This window comes from Protopterus annectens, chromosome 17.part0 (assembly GCF_019279795.1).
Source record: "Protopterus annectens isolate FY-2018-M chromosome 17.part0, PAN1.0, whole genome shotgun sequence".
Classification (NCBI taxonomy): domain Eukaryota; kingdom Metazoa; phylum Chordata; order Ceratodontiformes; family Protopteridae; genus Protopterus; species Protopterus annectens.
Window position 1 is genome coordinate 819453309 of NC_056751.1, and position 18980 is coordinate 819472288.

The following is an 18980-nucleotide window of genomic DNA, read 5'->3' on the forward strand; positions in this document are numbered from 1 at the left end:
CAAATTTCTTTCCTAGGGAAAGAATTTAGTTGTCCGTTTCTGTTGCTTCTGTATTTTCAGTGCTGTGGTGGAAAGTTACAGGTTGGGTTCAGGTAAGTGTGCAATTGTGTGGATGTGAGTTTTAGGGCGGGTTAGGTGAGTTAGGGTTAGGGCGCGGGTTAGGTATGTGTGCGATTGTGTGGACGTGAGGGTTAGGGTGGGTTGGGTGAGGTGAGTGTGAGATAGTGACGGACCTTAGGATTAGGGTTTGGGTTAAGGTAAGTGGATAGTTAGTGGTGTGTGTATAGTTTAGTGTAGGGTTAGGTGTCAGATTTTAGGTGTATGTGTGCGGATTGCTGTTTGTTTGGTGTGCTTGTGTTGTGTGTATGTGTTTTGGAACAGCGATTTTTTTCCCTAGGAAAAAAAATCACTGTTCTGACAGTTCGAGATTGTAAGCTTTCGCTTATATAGGGTCGATTAATCACCGTTCACTTTTTTAAGCATTCGGTGATCTAATATAGACCCGAGGAAGCATATCAAAGGATGCTAAATAAAAAATCCAAAATAAAAAAATATAGGTGCTACAAAGACTGTTAGTCAAATATGGCTATAGTTAGGAGTAATGTGTGGATTAGTGGAGAACCCCCTGGTGAAAAAATATGTACAAATATTCCACTATCACACTTGTCCGTAGTACTCAAAAAAATCACATGCAAAAAGTAATGTCCATACGAAGCATGAGAACAATACAAATAGCACCCTTACATAAATACAGTAGAAACGCTTAATACTATAATGATTCAATGTTTGAATCACAATTCGCTGCTAGTCAATCAGTTAAGGCATAATAATGTTCCTTTGTTCAATTAACCACTTATTGCTATAGTTTAAATCATTATAATACTGATGAATTATTAACAAAAATAAGCAACAAAGCTTAGAATGGCTACTGAATCAACAGTAGTGAAAGGTCTAACGCATACAAGCAATAATAGTCATATACAATCCACAAAGTTAGTTAGATATTGCCCTTTGAGTAAATAATCAGTAATACTGTATCAAAAGTTCAAAAATAGCCAGCTGGCTAAAAGTCCACAAAAGTGATCGATTTATTGTCCCAAAAAATGTTCGTTTCTTGAGTTAAAAAGCAGAAAGAACAAAAAAGATGGATCACTGAAGATGCAGCCTCGCAACTGGAAGTGACCCCATCAGTTGTTATTCAAAAACAGATCTGCATGTAAGCCCAAAGTCAAAAAGTTCCAATCATATACTGAAATGCTGCCAGGAAACAGTTGTTATGTTGTTTAAACTCCTTAGGGGTAAAAAAACAGATGCAGTCACTCTCAAAAAAGTAACGAAAATGAAAAACTTACAGTTAAATAGTAACGAGCAAAAAGTTACTCCATTAATGATGGCATTAGTTTAGGCAAAAGCATGTCACCATACCCAATGTTCCAAATACAAACATAGCAACCAGTGAATGTTGTTACCCACGCAGCATAGAGCTGCCGAACTGTAGTTAAAAAGTTTAAATGCTGTTTCCCTGATATTAAACCACAGAAAAAAACAGGTTCCTCACCAAGTGAAAGACCAACAAATTATGTTCGTAATAACCACAATCTGCTTGTCTAGTTTAAACCCATAAGAGCGGGTTGTAACAACAAGGTGTTCTCCTGTTTCACGCTGGTAAACAGACCAATTTGCTGAGCCAAACGATACTTGTCGACATTGGTTTGAAAAGCCACTAAACTTAAAACAAAAAACAAAAATATTTCCAACGCTAGTTGAATCTTGATGTGCAGGAAGCTCCAGGCCCACAGCAGGGAAACAATGTAATCCAAGAAACAAACAACCCCTGCAAGTAAGGCAACTGCCAGGTCCCAAAATTCACATAAGTCAAAGTCAGTGACCAGCAGACAGTGGTATATAGCACATTATAGAGTGAAAATTTCACCAGACCGGTTTCGGCTGTAACAATAAAGCCTTCTTCAGTGTGACATAACAGATAACAGAAAAAAAAGACAGAAGAAAAATCCCTCTATTTATAAGTGTGGCAATCAAGCCTAATGTCAGTCACCTCAATTTCTTAAAGGTGCTCATTCAAACCTGGAGAAAACAAACCTCCTAATTTAATCATCCATTTTTTCTCCATTCGGTTTAGAATCTCATGCCAACCAGCAGTTTTAAATCTGTTGCCTTGGATTTTATCTATAATTGTGAAGAAAAACCTGGCATTGGGGTGTATAAATGTGTGCTTATATAAGGCACTAGCATAGCCGGCTTTAGACACCAGCAAACCCTGCAGTCGCTGGGGGCCCCCCTATTCCTGGGGGCCCCCAACCACTGCAAGTCATCTTATCTTGATATTTTGTAACGTCTGTCAAAACAACAAAAGCTAGCACAGGAATCTTGCATATTTAATAAACCATGTGTGTAATAACTCTTATTTATATCTCCTTTAAAATTCAAAGATATTGCTGGTTATAGTAACAGTGTTTTATCAAGCAACAGCTTTCACAATTCCATTAAATATTTTACCACTGACATAGTGCCCTTGGCTTAGTTAAACCCTTCTAGTGGACATTCTCTCCACTAAAACTAACATATCCAGCTTTAGGTACCTGCAATACCCATGGCTGCAAGGGCCTCCCTAATCATCCTTGACTGCGTGGGTGCCCCACAAAAGCTGTGGCTGATTGGGGAAAAATGAGGAGGAAAAAAAATGTATTGATTTCCTGATTATTTTGGTTAACCTGAACAGGGCTATTATATGACTCAGTTATAATAAAGCTGGTAATGAACATAGGCAAGGTAAACACTAGAGAGATCATCATCCCAGCATGACTGATCTCAATGCATATCTTGGAGTTTAAGAACAGCTGATGCTTCTGATCTTCAGGGATGGTTTTCTTGTACAGGGAGTTTTATAAAGAATGGCAGAAGAGCCGATACTATTAACCCCCAACTTTTTTGCTGAAGAGTTCAGCGCCAATACCAGTAATACCAGAATAAAGACTCAAAATCAGGATCAAGTTTTAAATATTACTCTAATTCAATTAAAAAGTTAATAGAATAACACATTTTGCATCAACATGCATTTTTTTTGCTCAATAAGTATAAAACTCTGATGTCTGGATTTACTGACTGTCTGTAGTCCTGAATGATTCACAAGCAAATCAAACTTTTTATGAAGGGCAGAACAAAAGTATGTGACTTACACCTGCCACTGTTTAATGGGTTCCTATCAGCAGACTGAAGACGCATGTTTTCGAATGCGTCTTGGTTGAACTGACAAAACCGAAACTGCAAAATATCGAAGCAGCATGTAAGCGAATTCTTTCCCTGGGAAAGACTTCGCTTGGCCGCTTTGGTACTGTTTTAGGCACTGTAGTGCAGTCTCGGAGTTAGTATATTTAAGTAGAGGGGATGTGTGGGGGGTGAAGCCCCCTTCTTAATCTCATGTTCTAATGTGCTTTCTTTTTTTTTTTTTTTATTTTGTTGGAACAGCAATTTTTTTTCCATTGGAAAAAAATTGCTGTTCTGACAGTTCGATTTTGTAAGCTTTCGCTTATATGAGGTCGATTAATCACCGTTTGCTTACCTAAGCATTCGGTGATCTAATATAGACCCCTGTTTAACGGCTAAATAGCAGTCACTGATCTGGTGTGCCAGTACCAGTGGTACACAAAAGTAGTAATGCTACAGCTTATACGTGTGTGTGTGTGTGTGTGTGTGTGTGTGTGTGTGTGTGTGTGTGTGTGTGTGTGTGTGTGTGTGTGTGCGTGTGGTTGTGTGTATGTGTGTGTGTGTAAAAAGTATTAGTGATTTTTATCTGTGTGCACACACCCATTAATGCCAGGACACAAACATTATTCTTCTGGGTATCAGTAAAAAATGTAATGTAAAAATTATATTTCAAAAGTGAGGCATAAAAAATGTCACAGAACATTTAGACACTTAGATCTTCGAAGAATCTGGGGGCCCTCACTCTCCAGAGTATATCAATGGATACAGGGGGCTCACTTAATCATCCTTGATTTTGTAGGGGCCCCACAAAAGCTGTTGCTGATTGGGGAAAAGTGAGGAGAAAAAAATGTATTAATTTTCTGATTATAATCTTTTACCTGAACAGGCTGTGATATGACCCTCTTAGGATAAAGCTAACAATGGCCTCTGCCTTCAACTGTAACCATTGCTAATACCAGCCCTGCTTGGATATGTGGGTACAGGAAGCTGGTGTATGTTGTGTGTGTGTGGTGTGGAGGGAGGGTTGTGTGTTTATTACAGCTCCTTAATCCAAACTGTTAAAGGCAGCTACTTGTATGCATTCCTGAAGTATGATCATCATTTTGTTTTACTTTTCTCATAGACCTCAGAGGTGTAGAAAGAAGGCTATTATGGCTTGTGTAAGGGCAAGGTACTGTCTAGGAACAACAAAGCAGAGTGCATTACTGCAGTCATTATTTGTTTCACTTTCCTCACAACCTCACTTCAGGAATGCATACAAGTAGCTGCCTTTGACAGTTTGGGTTGAGGAGTGAGGAGGCCTACTATGTATATGTATGTCTGCAGTCACTTGAAATACATGACTGTGGTAGTCTGAACCTCTGCTTTCATCCCAGTCTAACACCAGAGCAATGCTTAGGCATTTTTTTTTTTGGGGGGGGGGGTAGGGAGGCAGGCAGTTCCCAGATAGGACTTGTGTATCCAGACAATTTGCTTGTTAGTTTATTGTTGCTATAATTTTGTCATCTTTGAACATTAAGTCTTGGGTACAACTTAGATTTTTTCTTGAAAGTAAAAAATAAGACTGAAATTCCTTTCTTACTCATTTTTTTTATTTAGGTCACCACTGGAGTAAGCAGCTGAGAAAATGCTCTAAACTACATCCCAGAACATCTATAACCATATGGCTTCTTGGGCCCTGGCTTATTTGAGTTATTTCCTAAATGGTTATTACTGTGCTGAGTTGGTCTGGAAAGATGTGTTGAAAGGATGCAAGGAAAACTAAAGCTGTTTAGCAACACAATTTCTTTCCTCAATCATAATTTCTGTTCAACTCATCATTGGTTGAAAAGATTGTGTAAAAAGAAAAAAAATCTTTAAAATGCACTTCAGAGCATATAGGGAGTTATGGCTTCTTGAAAAAGCTGAAGAGTAAGGCAAAATGAGAGAAAATGAAGAAAAATGTAGTGTGCATAGTATGGGGAGCCTGAGATTAGGGGAAGACTGGAGGGTATGCGTGTATATGGGGGGTGGGGTGCTGAAACAGTAGATCTAGGGTGCCATTTCACCTAAATCCAGACCTGTATATAAAGTTGCTGCAATGTATCATTGTTGCAGCTAAATGCCAGTAACTGTGAATATCCCTTTGTGAGATGGTCCAACATAGTGTGGTACACAGGCCTGTTGTAATATAAAAGTATTATAGCTACAGATCAGTATGTATACAATACTCCTAAAAGTCTGCAGTATTAACTAAAATTTTGCTTAAGAAGGGTGGCAGTGACAAGGTGATACGTAGACTTGAAGTGCCCAAGGGGCCCCCCAACTTGACATCTGCTGCGGGCCTCCAAAATGCTAACACCGGCCCTGGGCACTAGTAAGACGTTTATGTCTGATATCACACAAGTGTTCTGCTATCCGAAACTTAGTAGCCGTAGATGTTTGTCCCACATAAAAAGCTGAGCAACTACACGTTGCCAGATAAACCACCGAATTGGTTTGACTTTTCCCAGAACAAGATATAGTGTAAACCATGCTTGTATTACTACTACTAAAACTAGTTGCTCAGCTTTTTATGTGGGACAAACATCTAGGGCTATTAAGTTTCGGATTGCAGAACACTTGTGTGATATCAGACATAAACGTCTTACTAATTCCTTATATAAGCACACAGTTAAACATCCCAATGCCAGCTTTTTCTTCACAATTATAGATAAGATCCAAGGCAACAGATTTAAAACTGCTGGTTGGCATGAGATTCTAAACTGAGTGGAGAAAAAAATGGATTATTAAATCAGGAGGTTTGTTTTCTCCAGGTTTGAATGAGCACCATTAAGAAATTGAGGTGACTGACATTAGGCTTGATTGACACACTTATAAAAAGAGGAATTTTTCTTCTGTCTTTTTTTCTGTTATCTGTTATGTCACACTGAAGAAGGCTTTATTGTTACAGCCGAAACTGGTCTGGTGAAATTTTCACTCTATGGAATAATGTGCTTCTAAGCACCAACAATAAATGTATTATAATGTGTTATATACCACTGTCTGCTGGTCATTGACTTTGACTTATGTGAATTTTGGGACCTGGCAGTTAGTTGCCTTACTTGCAGGGTTTGTTTGTTTCTTGTACACTCAGATAGATCTAACCCTTTCAAGTGGCGTTTATCAAGGGTCACTTGAAAAACTAGCTTGAGTACTCCAGGGGGCAGAGATGTGAAGAATGGGTAGTGATGGGTGAAGGCTGCCAGCCTAGCCAAATAGAATTTGATACATAATTCTGGCATTTGTAAATATAAATTAAAATACATGCTTGTTTCTTAAATGAAAGAAAACACTGTAAAATGTTGAACTTCAAGATTGTAGCAACATTGCCATAAGGAAAACTAAGTCAAGCATTTCAAATATTTCTTTTGAAGTTAAAATTATTTCAAATCTGTCCTTTGATCTAGATAGTGGTGCCGAATAGGCTAGCTGAACACATTATTTCTATTGTTTGAACTTAAGGAATAATTACTAGAGTGTACATATAAAATGCCCTTTATTGTTGTAGCTTCCTGAGCAGGTGTTAGCTTTATAAATAATGTAGCCTGTTGGCCTGGGAACTCCAGGCTAAGTGTCAAAGAAATGATGTAATGGGAACTAAATGAGAATAATGTAATCTGGGAGGGCCCAGCAGAAATGTCTGTTAGTGATTTTAAAAACTACTTCTTAGAGAGACACTGTAAGCATTTTGATCTTGGACATCTAACTCAGCACTGTCTTATGCTCTCTGTATGTAAGTAGGATTTTAGCAGTGTTTACTCTTAGGAATAGTTAGGAATTAGAAGGTTTAGACTAAGTGTTTTTCTGTATTCATATCAGACCGTTTCTACTGTATTATTTTAAGTTTCTGTGTGATATCTGAACTCTTGAATAGCACTGTGGTGTAGTAGTATTGTCTTGTGTTTTTAGTATTTATTATTAAATATGTTTAAACCCTTTTGAACTGTGGCTGGTTTATGTAGAGATAAGTTAAGCTCTAGAGTACATTGCATGCTTATAAGTGATCCTGTAATAAGCCCTTCCAATAAGCCTTGGTTGCTTAGCTACACTACCATTGTATAATAATATTGCACAGTAATAATTGGGCACCCTTTTAAGGGCCTTTTAGTAGCTGATAAATATTAGCTGGTGGTGGCAATAATTACTACATTATAGTATGGGTATAGGGACACAGCTGGAGAATCTGTGTCAGCCTTTCCCAGGAGTGTCTGTGAAGTTGTATAAATACTTATCTCAAAGTGTGTGTGTGTGTCTGTGTGTGTGTCAGCCACTGCAGGGAAAGAAAGCACTGGTTGGACAGAGAGGGTACTAGAGGTTAGCTTGCCAGCTAGGCTGAGCTCTGGACCCTATAGCTATGCCAGTGGGGTGTCTTACTGGGGACATGGAGGGCAAGGGAGAAACCAGCCCCAGACTGACTGTGATCTCTGTGTGCACTTAAGGGAAATTGCACTTTACTGTGTGTATTTGTTATCCTTTCCTCATAGATGGGACATCCTCTCTGGTGTTAGTGGTGAGGAGTGAGGCTCCTTGATTGCTGGGCCAGGGCACTGGCATCACAACTTAAATGGCAGGCAAGAATGAAATAATTATTGCTTTTAAATAAGATCTCATTATAACTGTTGCACACAAGAGCAGCGGCGGTTAAACTATTCGGGCCATCTAAATTCCACTCTTCAAATTTTCCCTTAGAACTACCTTCCTCGAGCTGTACTGCTGATCTAACCAGCATATCCTATAACTGAAAAGTTCATCTCTACTTGATTCCCAAGTAGACTATTCTCTATCTGTACAGCCTAGCACTTACTCCTACAGTACTTGCACCTTGATAAAGCACTCTTATTATAGATAGTACCCCACCAGCCTAAAACCCACTTCCCCCGGAGTCCTTTGAAAGTCTCTTTATCTACTACTTCTAGTATGTCGAGGGATCAGTTGCTAGTGTCCTCTCCAGCTCAACTGGTGAACCTGGGAATATTGAGGCAATGTTACAATTGCCTCATGTACACAGACAATCCTCTCCTTCTCCCACAAAACACAAATACATGCGAGAGATGCAACTATACGGCCAAACTGGAGGCTGAGCTCTCTCAACATAGGACTGGCAAGACCAGACAGGAGGAGAAGGTAACCACACACTATACATACCCAGTCACACATGGTACCATCACAACTTCAAATCATACACATACTCACACACAAAGACATACTCGGAGGCTCTGATCAAAAATTTACCAAAACAGCAGAGGCCACCAAAGCAGACACCCAAACAACTACCACCTCACGACCCAACACATGCAACACATAGACCACACAGTCAGAGTGTCAAACAGTCACAGCCCTTAAGGCCAAACAAAATGCCAGACACACTTGTCATTGGTGATTCCATAGTCAGACACACTGACGTCCCGCTCACCAGACTGAGTAAGGAGAAGGTCACAGTAAGCTGCCTGTCGGGCACTAGAATCCGCCACATAACGCAAGCACTCAGGTCTCTCAACAGCAGGTACAAGTACGACTCAGTCATTGTCCACGCTGGTGTCAACGACCTGAGACGTACCTCCTTGGACTACATGAAAAGGGACATCGAGGAGCTCTCTGATTATGTAGCCCAGGCAGGTATGACCCTGACCTTGAGCAGTATCCTACCTTCACCTAGAATGATGCCACAATACAGTGATAAGATGATCAGCTTTAATAATTGGCTTAAATTCTGGTGTCATTCAAAGGGGATCCAATGTCTGTCTGCCTGGGATGACATGCTGGACAAGCCACGCTGCTTCGCAAGGGACGGCTTGCACCTGTCACACCTGGGCTTCCGGATATTGGCAAAGGCTCTTGCCACCCCCATAGTGCCTTTTTTAGGCAAGGCTCAAATTCTAAACCTACCACCCTAGAACACCAAAAAGGAAAAACTAAGGGTAATGCTGCTCAATGCCAGAAGTCTCAATCTCAAGATGCACGCACTCGAGGCCCTTCTCAATATGGAGAACATCGATGTCTGTGCTGTGACAGAAACCTGGTTCAAGGCTCCTGAGAGCACCCCAGCACTAACAGGTTTCACCTCATATCATGCGTTCCGGCCCCAAAATCCGGACAACACCAAGAAACGGGGGGTGTCCATATTCATAAAGGACACCCACACCTCAAGGTTGGTGGCAACGCACGATGCATCGGAGACCATCCAGGTGCAATTAACCATAGGCAAGACTGCTCTGCAATTTGTAGCATGTTACAGGCCACCCTCTCAAACTCAGGAACCTCACATGGCCTTCCTGAAAACATTGGAGGGATAAATGTATCTCCAAACACCATCATACTAGGTGACTTCAACTACCCTAATATAGACTGGGAACACTACTCAAGCCCGAACACTCTAACCCAAAGATTCCTGGAGTTCATAAACTCAAATGCCATGGAACAACTAGTCACCATCCCCACAAGAGGAGAAAACATACTTGATCTCATCATCATGAACATGGGATCAAAATGTTCAACACCGAAGTATACCCTCACTGGTGAGATCAGATCATAAACTAATCTCGCTGGAGGTCCTCATCCCGCCCCACCTGAAACAAAAAGACCACAGTGAAAAACTTCTCAAAGCCGATTTCACACTCCTAAAACTAGTGTGGTCTCCTTTAAGGCCCCTGAGCCAGTGGTAAACATTACTCAAACCGCTGAATCACTTACAAATGCCTTCTACCAGCACCTACAGGACTGCATGGATCAGGCAATCCCAAACAAAACTAAGACTCTCTGTACCAAAGGCAAGCGTCCAGTCTGGTGGACCCCAGCCATAAACAAGCTCTACAACAAAAGGAGGAAGCTACTAAAAGATAGAGCAAAATCCTTGAAAGGTAAGACACCTTTGATCATTATAAGTAAAAAACTAAGAGCTCTCATAAAATCATCCAAGGCAAATTTTGAGAGAAAAATCGCCAAGGACTCTAAAGACAATCATAAGGCCTTCTTTAGCTATGTTAGAAACCTAGGAGGAAACTCCCAGATATGCTCAGAATTAGTTCAAAATGATGTGAAAATTACTGAACCTACACACATCGCTAACATACTGGCTGACAGGTTCAGTGCAAACTTCTCCCCCCCCCCCCCAAAAGGAGACATATCTATTCCAGAGGATTGTAGCCCCTAAACATCTCCAACGCCCAGGTGAGAACTGCCCTCACTAAGGCAAAAACACAGCATCCATGGGACCGGATGGTGTCCCCGGCTGTGTGCTTCATGAACTCAACGAGGAATTAAACCCACAGTTAGGACAGCTGTTTAATCTTAGCCTCACCTCAGGATACGTACCCAAGGAGTGGCGCACGGCGACTGTGGTCCCACTTCATAAGGCCGGTGCCTCCACAGACCCTGGAAATTACCACCCCATTAGCTTGACAAGCCTTATCTGCAAAGCCATGGAGAGGATCATAATGGAACTCATAAATAAAGACATAGGGAACTTGCAGACTTTGGATCCAACCCAGTTTGGCTTTGTCAAAGGCAGATCCTGCCTCTTAAACTTGGTTGACTTTTTCGAGACAGTCACCAAGGCCATTGATGAGGGAAAGGCAGTCCATACAGCCTACCTCGACCTGGCAAAGGCCTTCGACACAATACCCCACTCAGGTATCATCGAAAAACTCATCAGCTTGAATGTAAACCCATACATCACAAGATGGGTTGCAAACTGGCTAAGTGACAGAACCCACAGGGTCAGAGTTGCTGGAGCCATGTCAGACTCAAAGCCTGTCACAAGTGGTGTCCCACAGGGCTCAGTCCTGGGTCCACTCTTGTTCGGCATCTACTTTTCTGAAGTACAAGCAAACACAGGAGGGTTATGGCTGACAAAGTTTGCAGATGACTGCAAACTGGGCGCCATAGTCGAAAACACATCTGACACAGATATCCTCCAGAAGGGCCTCACAGAAACGGATAACTGGTGCCAGAGCCATGGCCTGAAGTTAAACGCCAAAAAATGCATAGTCATACCCTTCGGGAAAAACAAGGTTACCCCTAGCTACCATATAGGTGGCAATCCACTGAGCACAGAAAGGTCATCAGGGATCTGGGGACCCAAGTTGACAGTAGCTTTTCGTTTGACACTCATGTTGCTAAAGTAGTTAGGAAAACCTTCTATATCGCCCACCTGATCATGAAGGGATTCACATCTAGATCAAGGGAGGTCATCGTCCCCTGTACTCATCACTCATTAGACCTATGATTGAGTACAATGCCCCGTTCGGAATGTATCTGACCAGACACCTGATGCAGCTTGAAAGGCCCCAAAAGTTCCTCACCAAAAGGATAAAGGGTCTCAAAATATGTCTTATGCTGCCCGACTGAAAGAACTCCAGCTCTATTCAGTCTCATACCGCTTGCTCAGAGGTGACCTGTGCCTGACATATAAGGCCATGTCAAACCCAGATTTGATGAATATGCTTCACCTCAAAAAATCTAGATCCCTCAGAACCACAAGGGCGGAGACTTAAACCTTGACACGGTTATAAATAGAACGTGCTGGAGGGACAGATTCATCACCCAGAGACTCCCTATGCTGTGGAACAAAATCCCGGTACATGTGAGGCAGAGCACCTCGCTGGCCTTGTTCAAGAGGAATCTTGACCAATGGATGGGAGATCGCAGATATACCCCAGGGATTACTTCAGTGTCACTGCTTGACAGAGGCACAGAAAAATGATAGGCATAGTTTTTATTCAAACTAAAGGGGTGGCAAAAGCCACATAACTATGGGCTAGGCTTATAAATGCCCTTGGGCAGATAGCCTAGTATGAACCTATGAACCTATGAACCTATGAACTATTATTAGACAATACTGCCAGTATTACACAGTGCCCGCCCCAGTTATAACATAATGCTATTAGTAGTAATGGTTGCACTTTACTGAGTTAGTTATCTTAAGTTTCTGAATTTTCATGGGTATTTGCAATCTTTTTTGAGGGGTCGTGTTAGGTCCTAATTAGAAATGTCTCAACCTTTTCATACAAGGATGCACAGAAATGGAGTTTTGTTTTTTGTTTTTTGGACAGGAATAGTATGACATTTTAAATGATGTACATATATGTGTGTGTGTGTATATATATATATATATATATATATATATATATACACACACACACACACACACACACACACACACATATATATATATATATATATATATATAGTCTTTATTTAGCATCTTATTATTTTTCCTAAATATGTGAACATCAAATCTAATTTATCTCGTGTGTGATAAATATGCAACTATGTCTAAGCAGTATGTGTCCTAAGTGAATAATTCTTTAGAGCAAAGCACTTCACATAAAATTTTCCATGTTTGCCAGCTGCAGTTTATATACTTTTTGCAAACCTCTCAACCTCTAGGTGTAAGAAATCAAAGGCTCCATATCAGGGACAAATTTTAAATATTGCTCTTTTAAACATAGAAATTTGATAGAATAGCAAATTTGGCACTGGCGCTAAGGGGTTTGGAAGGGGGGATCCCACGCACTGCATTCAGAAGTGCTACGCAGACTTCAGATTCTCCACTAAATAATACTTTGGAGATATGCCATTGAGCTGAATGCATGCAACAGATGAACATCCTATATTTTCTTGTTTATGAGTAGAATTTCAACCAATGAGAAAAAAAATGAAAAAGAAGGAATGTTCCCTATATAACTCACACATCAAAGGTTATGAAATTATTGGTATCGTCACAAAATCGGTAGTTTGATTATAAATGCTTGCTCAGAGGTTCTCTTAATTAAGACATCACTTAAACTTCTGACCAGCACATATATCCAAAAATATGTGCCTTTCTCTGACTGTGAATAGCAGCCTGCATCATTCTGGCAAAGACTGGCTTTTGACATAAAATGAATGCTTTCAAAAATGTACTTGTTACATTTTAAGTGAACTGGTTCATTTCAGATTCTTACAGTTGCAAGGAAAACAGAAATGTAGTTCATAAGCACCTGCACCCCCCACCTCCACCACCACACACACATATAAGCATCAGTTTACTTCCTTTAGTTGAGTGTGGTATAAGTAGACAGTTATTTTGTTAACACCTTTTAGTCAACAAGGTAGATGTTGATAGGTTTGCAAGATGGACAGTCACTGGAGATGGGGAATACGACCCTTCCCAGGCGATTCTACATCTCAGACTTAGTGTATATATATATATATATATATATATATATATATATATATATATATATATATATATATATATAAAATTAGCAAGGGGGTGTGGGGGAGACTGAAGGGGTGCTTACCCCTGTTTGAGCATCTGCATTAGGGTTTCATTTTTTTTTTTTTTTTGCATTTTTCTGAAGGATGTAAAGCCTGAAACTCAAATTTATGTCATTATTTAGTGACTTTGATCCTCAATGATTTGCCAGAAAAAAAATAAATTGTATGTGGAACAGACCAAAAAATATGAAACAAGAATCTGACAGTCTTGAGAAAATTTGGACAGTTGAAAGCTTGATTTGTTGGCTACCCAACTGAATGTCGTCCTTTCCTTTTGTGGTTGGAAGCTGCCAAGATCCCACAGAAAACCGAGGAAAGGGATTGGAGCTGTTTACCACCTGTTGAAGCCATCCATCCCTCTTTTTCATGGGAATTTTTTTCTCGCAAAGGGGGAGATACATAAAATAGCAAAAAAAGGCAAATATGGAAATCATTTATGTTTAAAATATTTCGTATTTTCTTTATAACATCATATTCATCAATTAAACTGAAATAAAACGCATTTATCTAAAACTGAACGAAGAGCTTCGGTAATAAAGCGATGGCAATAAATAAACAATATGTCTTATTGGCCTAATTGTTAAGGTGTTTGCCTTCCAAACACAAGATACAAGGTTTTAATCTCACAAGGGATAATTGGCTAGGCTTAAATTGGTTCGCAAGGGCAGTTAGCTTAGTGCTAATCTATGAGCTGGCAAGCCTGGCATTGTATTACAGTTAAGTGGTGCGCGACATGGGAGATGAAATATCAAGTTTTAGTGAGAAACGTTATTGCTTAAAAGGCTGTGACACCCTCTGGGATAAAATGCCTAGAAGACCCGGGTCCCGGTGTCAGTGCTGTCCGCCACAGATGTCCATCACAGCCGTCGAGCCGCACAATCCTATAAGGACCTGGGCATCAGTATTCTGCAAACCTCTGCTGGAATTGATGGTTTGCAGTGTGTGACTCAGCTTGTTTCTTCAACACCCCCCCCCCCCCCCAACACGCACACAAAAGCGCGAGCAGCACGACCCCCCTTCTTCTCCTTCACTCTCTCTCGTGCTGCAGCACTGGAGGCTGCAGTACTGGACTCCGCCTCTCTCTGCCTCTTTATGCGCAGAGACGGTGAGGCCAGCATGAAAATATAAAGTGAGAGAGTCCGACTTCACTCTGTGCAACCTTCACAAACCGATCTACAGCTGAAGAAGTTTTAAAAAAAATCTGCTTATTAGATTGTTGTGCTTTGAAAAAGGTTTTCACAGAATCCCTATCAGATCCAGTTGGAATAGCGTGGAAAAGCAGTTATTGACCCAAGTAAAAGCCATGGCACTTCCTGGGACCAGAGGTAAGCAGAAGTTAAATTAGTATACCTCAAGAAATACGTAGCGACGTGTTGTAATGCAGCCTGCAGGAGAAGTAAGTGTAAAGGCACCCTTCAGCTGTGTGCCTGTCCTCCCCCGAAAGGCACTTCTGTACTGTGTACCTTGACAAGCTAAGACATTTCCCTTACTAATGCGCTAAGGGTTTGGAAGGGGACCCCCACGCACTGCATTCTGCAGCGCTACGCGGACTTCAAATCTCCACCAAATAGTACTTTGGAGACACGCCGTTGAGATGTATGCATGCAGGTGATGACCGTTCTGTATTTTCTTGTTTATGAGCAGAATTTCAACTAATGAGAAACAAACTAAAAAGAAGGAATGTTCCCTATAAAACCCGTACATCAAAGGTTATGAAAATACCGGTATCTTCACAAAATCAGTAGTTTGATTATAAATGCTTGCTCAGAGAGGTTCCCTTCGTGTAATAATTAACACATCGCTTAAACTCCGGTCCAGCACATGTATCCAATGGAAAATCACTGTAAGGGAATGGGATATGTTTTTGTATGTATGAAATAACACGTTTGCACCATCCTGTGATCTTCCTGTCTACACTTGTCGATAAGCTGTCAGTAAGTGTAACACATTTTGCCCATTTGTTCCATATCATGGAGATAGTGTTCCAGCTTCTGGAGATGGAAGTGTGACATCTATTCACTTAGCGTCAACTACTTCACATTTGCCACACCTTCCTCATAGCTGTAAAAGTATATGTCTTTCTCTGGCTGTAAAGAGCAACCTGCATCATTCTGGCAAAGACTGACTTTTGACATTAAATCAATGTTTTCAAAAAACGTATTTGTTAACATTTTAAGAGAACTGATCCATTTCAGATTGTTATAGTTACAAGGAAAGTACAAATGTAGTTCACACACACACACACACACACACACACACACACACACACATATTGGTTTACTTCCTTTAGTCGAGTGTGGTTTAAGTAGGCATCTATTTTGTCAACACATTTTGATCAATAAGGCATATGACTCAGTGATGGTGAACCCTGTGTGCCAGGAGCTATTGAAACACCAAACCCAAAATAATTCAGTGCACTTGACATGAGAAATTATTGCAAAAGTAGTGTCTTTGGTAACTTGGGTGTTGGTGATCGCTGACATTTCACCAAAACGTCGTGGCGTATGCCATCTTTGACAAGTGTGTCATTAGGTTCACCATCACTGGCCCATATGTTGATAGGTATGCAAGACTTACATTCCCTAGAGATGGGGAATATGACCCTTCCCAGGACATTGTGTGATCTCAGAGTTAGTATATATAATTAGCAAGGTGTGGGAGTGCAGGGGTGTTTACCCCCTACAAAAAATAGAAGTTTTATTATTATGGTTTAATTTTTTTTTTTTTTTTTTTTTTTTTTTTACATTTTGTGGTCAGTGTTTTTCAGGTTAATCTATTGAAAGTGTATCCATACATATACAAATATACAAATGTGTATATCAGCAGGAAGGTTGAAGGAAAGTGGAAGGAAACTGAAATATGTTTAGAAAAAATACACACAGGTGGGGAAAACATTGGTGTACCCAATCCTTTATAAGACTAGATACCTCTCAGAGTACTTAAACTCTCCAAATCATTTTATGTAAGATTTGTAGATTTATTTGTTTAATATGCTGTCAAATTGGGCCAATTTGTGTTATTAAAAGGCACTGTATACCTTCCAATAACTGAAAACTCAAGTTGCTTTTCTGTTAGCTGGCTTACAAGCTTTTGTATCCGAATGCCCACCAACTAAAAAACTGCTGTTCACATCAGTGGAGAACCTGTCAAGGTTTCTGCAGTTATGTGCAATGTCCCTCATTAGGTCATAGTCTGCTGACTCAAACTCTGAAACGGCCTTTAACAAAATAACTCCAACAACATGAAATTCCCTCCCTAGTGAAATAAGAAGTCAACCTGCATTTATTGACTTTAGGAATGCAGTGTGGCCTCATCTTACCTAAATTTCTTCTTGCAAATGTTTCACAGAGAATGGCTAAACATTATTATTTTTAAAATTGGTATCATGTTTATCTGTTGCATCTGCTATGACTTTACAGCAGAAGTATCGTATTATTAAAGTAAAGTCATGCTATATTAATTTGAATGTTACTGATGTTACTGTTTTTTTAACCTTATTATGTTTTATTGTCTGTACATGATACATATGTTTGTGATTCTTTTCGATATATGTACATTATTAAATGCAACTGCCCCGGGCCCAGGTCATAGCTGATAAAGGTCTTTTGTACTAACCCACTTAGCTACTTTACAAACAAGTAAATAACATACAAATTCCACACAGACAGTGGAATGAAACCCAGACCTTGGAATTGTGAGTCAGAAACGTAACCAGTAAGTTACCTCCAGTCCATGCTTGAAACATTACTTGTCTACTTCAGTTTTATAAAAGTCTCCTTATCAGAGGTATGAGACACGCCAGAACTCACTGTTAGACTTCACAAACATTTTTGCATGGGGAGGGAGGTTGTCTTCTGCACCACTGATATGGTGCCTACAGGCAATAACTTTTCTACTTATAGTAATACTGAGATGGCTAAACCTTAAGAGTGGGGGATACGGCAAAATACTACAGTATAGGAAATTAGTATGCATCTTCCCATTCGCACATGCATTTCTGCAGCTCCAAAGATTGAAGTTATGGCCCTCAAGCATTTAACAGGCACCCATTTCAAAACCATCTATTGTAATATTTAGTGGTTTTAGAGTTTAGACTGTGCATTATTACATTATTAGGCTCTATCAAACAAGACTGGAGAGTTGCATTTATTATCTTGAAATAAGAAATAATACATCGAAAAGGGATGGTTGATGAGTGTGTGTGTGAGTGTGTGTGTGTGTGTGTGTGTGTGTGTGTGTGTGTGTGTGTGTGTACACGCGCGCACGTGCATCTGTGTATGTGTGTGTGTGTCTGTATGCGCGTGAGAGCACATGTGTGTGTGTGTATACACATATATAGGGTCTATGATACACCTATTCACTGTCATTTGCTGGGAAAAGCTAGTATTTGAACTCCAGATCTCTCATTTCTATGTAGCCCTCCCAATACCCGAAGCTATAAAACTATGCAGTCTTAATTTCGTGCAAACTCTAACCATTAAACTTCCTCCTAGTTTCCAACCTGAGTTTCCTTTCCCTAGACATCCCCTCCCCATTCCTAACCCTAGAGTCCCCAGTCATTCCCTAAACATAAAACCCAAACACCCTCCCTAAACCTAAATTCCCGGATTACTCCCTAAACCTAAAACTGTCTTCCCGCTCCCTAACCCTAAAATCCCTCTCCCACCCCCTAAGTCTAAAATCGTTCTCCTGATCCCTGCCCACAGCTGTCTGCCCGACCTCATGAGCTTGAAGGTACATATAGCATGAGAACAAGTAACAGTCTCCTTTTATGTTATCCAAATACTAATAATTGTATATCTTTCATCTAAAAATAGTGGTGACTAGTTACTCAAAATGGGAGCAGGAATTGCTATGTGATTAAAAAAAAAAAAAAAAAAAAAATCCTGGCAGGAATTTGTTCATTTCCTAAGATACAGTTTCCTTTATTTTAATGAAATATACAACAATTACTATAAATAACAGTGAACAAGTGCCCAGTTCATAGGATCATAGGATCACAGGAAGTTACTAGGCTAATGGCCATAGGGCCCTAACAAGCCCAGACAAGTTCTACCCTTATTTGCACAATCAGCACCTATTGTTCCTGTCCAAGAGGGATACAGGAATAACCCCTAAGTCTACATTAGATAATCAAAATATTTTTGCCTCATACCTGTATTCATTGACAGTGGAACAGCAAAATTCACTTCCGTGAATGATGAAAACTTTCCTAGGGTAAGGAAGCAATTGGCCAACACCACAACTTTGCCCTTTTCCCCACCATAGTGTGATTTCTGAGTTGGTATATATAGTTAGGGGGTGTGTGTGGGCACAGCCCCCCACTGGTGGGTTTGATTTAGTGTGATGTGTGTTGTGGTGTTTTAGTGGTCAAGTGATTACTTACCCTAGTAAAATTTTCAATGTTCACTGAAGTGTGTTTCGCTGTTTCAGTGTCAATGAATACAGACTCGAGGTAAGTATATTTCAGTTAT

General features: G+C 40.3%; 1 protein-coding gene across 1 annotated transcript in view; it reads left to right on the forward strand.

Annotated features, from left to right (window-relative positions):
• The first annotated feature begins 14553 nt into the window (after positions 1–14553).
• Positions 14554–18980, forward strand: part of AMPD3 (adenosine monophosphate deaminase 3) — a 740405-nt gene continuing 735978 nt past the window's right edge. Inside the window, exon 1 of the mRNA XM_044059408.1 lies at positions 14554–14831. Coding sequence (XP_043915343.1) covers positions 14810–14831 — 22 coding nt within the window. The 5' untranslated portion in view covers positions 14554–14809. The remainder of the gene's footprint in view (positions 14832–18980) is intronic.